The sequence below is a fragment of the Mytilus trossulus genome, chromosome 13 (assembly GCF_036588685.1).
Source record: "Mytilus trossulus isolate FHL-02 chromosome 13, PNRI_Mtr1.1.1.hap1, whole genome shotgun sequence".
In the NCBI taxonomy this organism is placed as follows: domain Eukaryota; kingdom Metazoa; phylum Mollusca; class Bivalvia; order Mytilida; family Mytilidae; genus Mytilus; species Mytilus trossulus.
The window spans coordinates 56,614,616-56,625,092 of NC_086385.1; the positions used below are offsets into that span (position 1 = coordinate 56,614,616).

Genomic DNA, 10,477 nt, shown 5'->3' on the forward strand with positions numbered 1-10,477 from the left:
TTCGTGTTTTGAAAATCACAACTGTACATGCCAATTTCTCTTTAACAACGGAATTCTATGGATATTTAAATCTAGTTGTATATTTATATATTAAACCGTTAATCAGCTACAGCTGAGCAGATATTCGAATTACTTACAAAATAGTACAAGCTCGTCAGAGTTTACATTTTTTAAATGTTTTTAAATATAACAACTTTAATTGATTTTTTTTTCTTGTCCTGTCCTGTCAATTTTTTTCAGATTATTATATTTTGAATTAAGAATTGTGGGTGATTTCTACGAATTTATTTAAGGATTGACAAGTCAGTGTAGGTTTTTTTCTGAAAATGCCAAATTATGTAAAAGCAAACGCCTCCATATGAACATATCAAGTATAAATATGGCTCAACATTTTAAGATAGCATTATATCTGTGTGAGATTGATATATACAAAAACGACTTTAGGTAAGTACCTTTTTTTTATTTTGGCTATATTTGATGTTTAGTTATATTTAACCTTATGATATGGAGTAATATACTGATTGTTTATGCCATCAATTTAATCTTACAGCTACGTGTTAACATAACTAGATTATAACTATCAATAAAAAAGATAATGGTTTATCAAAATTCATTCTCTTAAACTGATCTGTTTAATTTATTTTCAACATTGATAACCAGTGTCGCTCGATTCAAAATAAAGGAACGCCAAAATAATTCCCGGTATTTTTTATGAGGTTTTAAAACCACATTTTAGTTGTTTGAGTATTTGTATATATTTCAGATTTATGAAGTTTTCAATTTCTTAATTGTCATTCAATTGTTCTGAATGTAAATTTTATTCATTTAACCAGAATGTACTTTTAGCTGAAGTAAACTTACTGTTTTATTCTTTAAATTTTAACCACTGACCTTTCAAACCAAAGTTTTCCGGTTCTTATGAGCGAATATAGAAGCATCTTCATCAAATACCATCAATAACTAATGTTATATTTAGTAAACTAACGCATATTTGTCACACAATATCATTGATACGGTAAATTAACGTATCTGCTCTTCAAATGTATAAAGATACTAGGACCTCTACGATTTTCTAGCTCAAAAATATACCCTTAGTTATATGTGGCGGATTTTTTTTTCATTTGATATTCCCTTTTTCTTTCTAACTCATTGGACTTGTAAGTGTTTTGATTCGAGCGTCACTGATAAGTCTAAAGTAAACAAAACGGGCGTCTTGCAGACTGATTTTAGGTTTTTATAGGGGGAGGGTTTTTCCAACTATATGGTATAAATATGTAGAACATACATCTTAAACATGAAGATTGTTAAAGCAAAACGACATAAATTATATAACGTAGGACTTAAACAGTTTTATAGCTGCTGTTGTTTAGATAAAAAATAAAATAAAAAAACATCTGAAATATTTGCAGTGATATTTTTTAACATAATTTTATAATTTAAATGAATTATTGAATGAAACATCTGTGATAATAAGAATAAAGAGATAAAAAAGTGAAAGTTAAAACGAAAATTAATGAAAAAAGATGGGATAACGAATGGTATCATTTAAATAATAAAATCCACTGTGGAAGGCCACACTAACTTTTCGAAAATTACTATGAAGTAATAAGACCATGTGTTCCAAGTGGTAAAGTTGAAATAATCCCTTCGGAAATTGTACTAATCCAATTACGAGTTGGTTGGCTGTTATGGAAATATTTTTTTTAAATGCGACGGAAATGGTCAAATTGTCATCACCACTATTTTCCTCTTTGGCAACACGACGGGACCTATATGTTTGACATGATATTTTTACTCTTTTTTGGCGCACGTCATCTTTCATCGTGTTTCTTTTTTTGCTTTTTTTTTTTGCATTTGCGTTGTAAAATTGTGTTTCTCGATTTATCAGTTCGAGTTTTCTTCTGGTATCTTTCCTCTTTCTTTTAAATTGGTTTAATGTTACAATTTCTGAATTCTAAATGGTAATTCTAAATAACAACGATAGATGTATATTTTTAGATATTCATAACAGGTATACTGGACTTACAGATTAAACTCTGCAACATACAATGGGAATAACAGAAGTTTCTCAAGGCGGAACACGGAAATGGAAAGTAGCTGCTTCTGTTTTACTGTTGTCGACCATTACGTTTTTAAGTTTATTTATTTACGACACAATTAAAGGTACAGAGTTAACTTATACATTTCACAATATGATTTGTTCATTTGCATTTTTGTTATATTTTTCTGCATATAAAATGACCATCTCTTTTTTATTATTGGCGTACTTTTGCTTTCCATATGCGTGTCCGTTTGTTTGATTGATTATCTGTAAGCTCATTTATATATATATATGTTTTTTGTCTATTCATCTGTGAGCTTCACTTTCTGAAACCGACACCTCATGCATTATCAAATCCATAATTGTATTTCCTCATTTACGAAAGGCTTATAATATTTTTTTATTTCCTTATATTTGGGACATTTATCTTGCAAATGACAATCATCTGCTGGCCTTAAATATTTTCCAACGACTGAATTTTGTCCGCATCTTCAACTACTTTAATATGCAATAGCTTGTAGCTGCTACTCAGTCTTTGTAGAATGTCATCGGTGTCTCAATAAAAGTTAGTGAGCCAGGATTTGTAAAACAACATCTCGTCCCTTTCTACAATATGAAAGGTCATCAGAAAGTACCAGACCTATTAGATATATATTCAGTGTTTACTTTAAAAATAATACAATTTATGCATCCCGGTATGGTGTTTTTTACTCTGGGCGTTCCTAATCATGTAGATCGATTTTACAGGTTTTTTTCTATTTTGTTAAACTTTTATCAATATCTGACTTAATTTGTACTTAATCGAGAAAGTTTATTATATATTTTTATGTATAAAGTATGTACTTTCAACTAAAAAAAATGTTTGTTGCCATCATGTTCAAATTAACTATCAATTACAACTGCTTTGTTCTTATCGTGTTCAAATCAACTATCGATTACAACTTCTTTGTTATTATGGTGTTCAAATTAACTATCAATTACAATTGCTGTATTATTATCGTGTTCAAATTAACTATCAATTACAACTGCTTTGTTATTGTCGTGTTCACATTAACTATCAATTACAACTGCTTTGTTATTATCGTGTTCAAATTAACTATCAATTACAACTGCTTTATTATTATCGTGTTCAAATTAATTATCAATTACAACTGCTTTGTTATTATCGTGTTCAAATTAACTATCAATTTCAACTGCTTTGTTATTATCGTGTTCAAATTAACTATCAATTTCAACTGCTTTGTTATTATCGTGTTCACATTAACTATCAATTACAACTGCTTTGTTATTATCGTGTTGAAATTAACTATCAATTACAACTGCTTTATTATTATCGTGTTCAAATTAATTATCAATTACAACTGCTTTGTTATTATCGTGTTCAAATTAACTATCAATTACAACTGCTTTGTTATTATCATGTTCAAATTAACTATCAATTTCAACTGCTTTGTTATTATCGTGTTCAGATTAACTATCAATTACAACTGCTTTGTTATTATCGGGTTCAAATTAACTATCAATTACAACTGCTGTGTTATTATCATGTTTAAATTAACTATCAATTACAACTGCTTTATTATTATCGTGTTCAAATTAATTATCAATTACAACTGCTTTGTTATTATCGGGTTCAAATTAACTATCAATTACAACTGCTGTGTTATTATCGTGTTTAAATTAACTATCAATTACAACTGCTTTATTATTATCGGGTTCAAATTAACTATCAATTACAACTGCTGTGTTATTATCGTGTTTAAATTAACTATCAATTACAACTGCTTTGTCGCCAGCTTTGTTAAATTTATTTGTATGTTTGTTTCAACATTAAATCAGTTGTGTTATATGTCTGTGATGTATATTTTCATAGTTGTGACTGCTAAATCACAATTATAATAACATTAACGTATTATGTCTGTGGTGGTTACTCGACAGATTTTGTTAATATAAAGGAACTATAAAAAAAAATGTCATACAAATGCATGCTATAAAGGGCCCCTATAAATAACAAGTGTAAAACCATTCAAACGCTAAAATTAACGGTCTAATCTATATAAAATTCGAGAAACGAGAAACACTTATGAACCAAATAAACAGACGACAACTACTGAACATCAGATTCCTGACGTAGGACAGGTCCAAACAATTGCAGCGGAATTTAACGTTTTAATGGTACCAAACCTTCTCCCCTTTTTAGAACAGTAGTATAACATCACAACATAGAAAGACACCATTTACATATCATTTGGAATTACTTAATTCAATAAAAAAATTAAAAAACGACTTGACACAAATAAACACACAATAAACGAATAAATTTAATCTGTGATACAATGTAAATACAGAGTTAATAAAAATAAGGGATGCATTATTCAAGAAAAAGTATAAAACTGAGCACTGTGAAATGTTAAACAATTTAGAAAATTACCACATTTGAAAAAAATTACATCATATTTTACACAGGTAAATGAAAATAAATTTGTTGTTAAGAATACTTCTTTGTCTGTCTATTTAATCTTCCGTTTATGAATTCAAAGAAATTACTTGTAAGTAAATAAAACTAATCTAAAACTTGGTTTATGTGGGATGAATATCAACAATAAATACTAGTATATCTATTTAGGTAATGTTTTGCGTCAGTAATGATAGCTGCGTCAAACACAAAACGTTTTCGAATATTTGTTTTCGTTTTAATTATATTCATTGATTTCCATTAATTTATTCTATTCATTTTGAAAACCACTATTTTAGATATAACTTATAAAACAGCAACTCTTATTTTTTTAGAATTACCTTGTGCAAACGAGCCTTGTCACAATAGTGGGACATGCGTAGTAGAAGGAGATTCCTTTAACTGTTTCTGTCGTTTTGGTTATAATGGGAGTAAGTGTGAAGGTAAGATTACTCTTCATATATTTCTTTGGTTGGTTATCGAGAATGTAAATGCGTAAGTCGAATGTTATGACTTAATCAGCTTATTCATTTAAACATATCAGACAGTGTAAGGTAAAATAGGGACGAAAGATACCAGAGGAACAGTCAAACTCATAAATCGAAAATAAAATGACAACGCCATGGCTTAAAATGAAAAAGACAAAGACAAACAATAGTACACATGACACAACATAGAAAACTTAAGAATAAGCAACACGAACCCCACCAAAAACTAGGGGTGATCTCAGGTGCTCAGGAAAAGCAGATCGTGGTCCACATTTGGCTCCCGTCGTGTTGCTTATGTGATAACAAATCCGGTAAATAGTCTAATTCGGCAGGTCACATTCGTGTTCAAATTTTACCCTTATCGTTCTTCATTGCAATTAATGTTTATATCAAATAAGATTAACGATTGAACGCCAAACATACATTAAGAGAATAGTCTTAAGAGTTCAGAGTCATGTTAGCAAATACACTTGCAACTACCTTTTACGTAAAACTACATAGTTTATGAAATATTTATGATAATTATATATAAGTGACTGAATTGTGTTTCCCTAATAGTTATCAAAAGTACCAGGATTATAATTTTATACGCCAGACACGCGTTTCGTCTACATAAGACTCATCAGTGACGCTCAGATCGAAATAGTTAAAAAGCCAAATAAATACAAAGTTGAAGAGCATTGAGGATCCAAAATTCCAAAAAGTTGTGCCAAATACGGCTAAGGTAATCTACTCCTGGGGTAAGAAAATCCTTAGTTTTTCGAAAAATTCAAAGTTTTGTAAACAGAAAATTTATAAAAATGACCATATAATTGATATTCATGTCAACACCGAAGTGCTGACCGAAATCGACATTTTATAAACTCACGGTCCCTATCATGCCGGATTGAATTATGTCTCAACTCACTTTCATAATGTTGTTTTAAGAATTATATGTGTTGATACCAGTCTGATCTGTGATTTACCGATAATGTGATATTTTGTGTGGAATGCCGAGTGACGCATTCATAGCAGAAGACGTTTAGTATTTATGTGATTTTACTTTTTAAACCTTACATATCATCAGGTATCGATTTACATGTTTTGAAAGCCTAACAATGATATTTTTTTAATGGCATCAAACTCCAACGTTCTAAAATAAACAGCAAATAAGTCTACCACTGTCTTTGCCAGAAAGAGATTTAAACAATAAAGAGTACCAGTATATCAGATTAAAAAATGCCGAAAATTTAATCTACAAGTTGAGGTAGCTAACAATCACTAAGAGAATCGCATGTAAATCGATACCTGATGATATGTAAGGTTTAAAAAGTAAAATCACATAAATACTAAACGTCTTCTGCTATGAATGCGTCACTCGGCATTCCACACAAAATATCACATTATCGGTAAATCACAGATCAGACTGGTATCAACACATATAATTCTTAAAACAACATTATGAAAGTGAGTTGAGACATAATTCAATCCGGCATGATAGGGACCGTGAGTTCATAAAATGTCGATTTCGGTCAATTGTGTTTCAAAACTCTGTTGAAGCAGTTCTAGTGTAAAATCCAAACCTTTGTTACTGAAGTCTATATAGTGTGAACATGCACATGTATATTGGAAACATTTAAACGCCATACAATGTGGTATACTACTGCTGACAAATTGAAACTCGGCAATTTGAAAGATTAAAAGGTCGTGTTTGTCATGGATTCTACATTAATTTTGTAGTTTGAAGTTGTTAATCTGTATCAATATTGAGGTAACGATCGAGACATGAAGCTTGCATTTTAGTTGCAATAGTATATTGAATCTTAAGTTCACTGTGATATATGAGATACAAGCGCTCAATGAAATACGGACGTGTTTATTCATCAAAATGGCATAAAAGAGAGACGAAAGATACCAGAGGGACAGTCAAACTCATAAATCGAAAACAAACTGACAACGCCATAACTTATATAGACCAATCCGAAATTAAAGAAAAAAATATATTTTATGTGGCATTTAAAAATATATCATTGTAGAATGTTTTACGTGATCTCTACTATTTTCTAGAAACACCATGCTCGAACCAACCTTGTCTTAATAATGGAACCTGTGATGCTTTGGGATCATCGTATGTGTGCCATTGTCCAGATGGATACAAAGGGTCAAACTGTGAAGGTACTCTATATGATTTGGTTACTTTATGAGTTTCCTTATTTACAGAATATATGTATTTATTCAGTTGAAATTAAATATGAAGACATGTAATAAATGAATGCAATATGTGAACTTAATTCATAAAGAAAATATTATTGCATTAAATTAAAAAAAGAGAGACGAAAGAAAACATAAGACATTCATATGCATAAGTCGAAAGTAATCTCACCATGCCATGGTAAAAACAAAAAAGACAAAAGACAAACAACAGTACACAACAACCAACATAGACACTTTATGAATGCATTTATTGCGGTCTTTTATTGACCTTTATACTTTTTATGACGAATATGTTTAATTTTGTAGCTACATCGTGCTATGATGATCCTTGCTTAAACGGAGGGACATGTACGGTTGACGGATCTGCTTTTCGTTGTACTTGTCTTCCACGCTACACTGGAAATTCATGTGAAGGTTGGCCTTTAACATATAATACATTGGCATTAATAAAATAAACATAAAAAGTACAAAACGTCATGAAATACATTTTCGCTATAGAATTAAACAGTCCGCTGTCACTGTGTATGGTAAATATGCACCACATGCTTCATGTTCGTTAGTAGTCATGAAAGTTTTAATTTCCTTGCGTTTATTTCGTAATATAGAGGTACATTGGTATACCATTCTGAAATAAAAGGAAGTAAAATATTAACACCCTGTACTGCATTTTTATCATTTTGAATAGGGCATTCCTGATGAAATAAGGAATAAATAGTAGGAATTTAAAATACTGACAGTTTATAATTTAACACATAGAATTATACATTTTTTTTATTCTTAATTTCTTTTTATTTGAATTTGGGGCTACAGCATCAAATAATGGAAACTAAAACATTTACTACTTTATATTGTATAACTCTTTATATTGTATAGAATTTAAGTCTTCACATTTTTTATTTGGGTTTGTACAAGTCAAATTTTATTTACCTATGTACAGTTTTATAGATATATATATCTGATTAAATATTGTATGTAGAAAAAAGACAACATCTAATAAACTTTGTGCATTCGAATATGTATTAGAGCCAGGAATGTATAAATAGCTAGCGACATTAAAAGCTTTTTGATCAAATGACTTGAAAGGTGTAATACCACCATTGTTTTTCCCTATTAGTATTATTATTTAATTTGCACTTTTCAAAAACTTGTGCAGAATGTATTCACGTTTCAAAAAAAGAAAAAAACTTGGCATAGGTAAAGTTTTCACCTGTCCAGTACTACAGGAAAGAAAAAAGTTCACGTAACATTGCATTTTTTTTTTTCATTTCCAGAATATGATAATTGTGGAATAAATAGTGACTGTGTCGACAACACAACATGTCCCAGTGGAATTTACAAACTACAGTTAACAAATCTTACTGACGTGTATTGTAATATGGAAGTAGACAATGGAGGTTGGATTGTGAGTCTTTTGTAATACATTGATATATAAAAATCGATGGTTCAAGATGAAAATAATAATACTTTACAATGCATGTTTCATTAAAGCATTACATATTCTTATTCGAACCAGTTACCAAAGGTACCAAGATTATAACTTAATACGTCAGACGCGCGTTTCGTCTACTTAACACTCATCGGTAACGATCAGATCAAAATAGTTATAAGGAATACGTAATGTCATTTGTCATTTTACAAATTGATTGTGTAATGATAGTAAGATTTTAACGAACACTTGCTTCTCCATTAGACATAAACCCGACATATTTTCTATGTAAATTTTGATTGCATTTTCAAGATAATGAAACCGGTAACGTTTTCGAAATGATGTATTAGTTATCAAAAGTACCAGGATTATAATTGTATACGCCAGACGCGCGTTTCGTCTACATAAGACTCATCAGTGACGCTCAGATCAAAATAGTTTGAAAGCCAAACAAATACAAAGTTGAAGAGCATTGAGGACCCAAAATTCCAAAAAGTTGTGCCAAATACGGCTAAGGTTATCTATTAATTATCCAAAAATCATATAACAAGAATGTAATATGTTGTTAATTAACTAAACAATCAGAAACTAGTGAATAGTCACGTTGCTGAAACAATCAATTACTACTAGGTATTTCTTTATCATAACCGAACGAGTTAAATAATCTAAAATATACAATTACGTTAGTATGATATTTTAATATTATCTGGCTATATGATTACAGGTAATTCAGAGACGAATGAACGGTGAGGTAGATTTTTATAGAGACTGGAACTCTTACAAGTACGGCTTTGGTGATCTAGATGGCGAGTTTTGGTTAGGTAATATCCTTTCTGAAATCTACGTATGTTTACCTTTGTAAGGCCTCCTACTACTTTTCCATTTTTTATTGTTAACACAATTAGAAAAACAGGGTATATGACAACTATACAAACACCCAACAACATATCTAACCCTGAAAAGACAATCTGAAGTGAACTTCACATTTATCAAATGAGACAGGCATCTATCAACCATTCTGTCTAAATAAACCATTTGTAAAATTTTAAGTCACTAGATAAATTGATGTATATTATTTACACTTTTTTCAACAATTTTTAGGAAACGAACTCATACATGAAATAACAAGTCGAGGAAACTACATGTTAAGAATAGAATTTGAAGATTTTGAAGGAAATAGTCGTTTTGCAAAATATAACACCTTCGTAGTTGAAAGTGAAAGTTCTGAATATACAGTACGACTGTCTATTTCTAGAGAAAATGCAGGTAAATAAATTAAGATTATCTTATTGGCTCACTTATAAAAAAGAAGATGTGGTATGATTGCCAATGAGACAACTCTCCACAAGGACCAAATGACACACACATTAACAACTATAGGTCACCGTACGGCCTTCAACAATGAGTAAAGCCCATACCGCATAGTCAGCTATAAAAGGCCCCGTAATCACAATGTAAAACAATTCAAACGAGAGTCTAACGGCCTTATTTATATAAAAAGAAATGAACGAAAAACAAATATGTAACACAAAAACAAACAACAAACACTGAATTACAGGCTTCTGACTTGGGACAGGCACATACATACATAAATACATAATGTGGCGGGGTTAAACATGTTAACAGGTTCCCAACCCTCCCCCTAACCTGGGACAGTGGTATAACAGTATATTATAAGAACGAACTATAAAAATCAGTTGAAAAAGGCTTAACTCATCAGATGGACAAAAATACTTTACAATGACCATGTTTCAATGATTTTAAACGTTGAACATCGTATGTCTAATAGAAGTGTTCATAATTAAAACCAAAAACTGTTCAATTTATTGAGTCGGTTCTAGCATAAGCAAAATTCCAAATACTTCCGTTTAACA

At 30.4% G+C, this 10,477-nt stretch overlaps 1 protein-coding gene across 1 annotated transcript; it reads left to right on the plus strand.

The window, feature by feature from the left end:
* Positions 1-4,921: 4,921 nt before the first annotated feature.
* Positions 4,922-9,877, plus strand: LOC134694507 (ryncolin-1-like). Its single transcript, XM_063555520.1, has 5 exons — positions 4,922-4,939; positions 7,000-7,138; positions 8,449-8,579; positions 9,328-9,424; positions 9,705-9,877. The coding sequence occupies exons 1-5, from the start codon at positions 4,922-4,924 to the stop codon at positions 9,875-9,877; spliced, it is 558 nt and encodes a 185-aa protein (XP_063411590.1).
* The last annotated feature ends 600 nt before the right edge of the window (positions 9,878-10,477 follow it).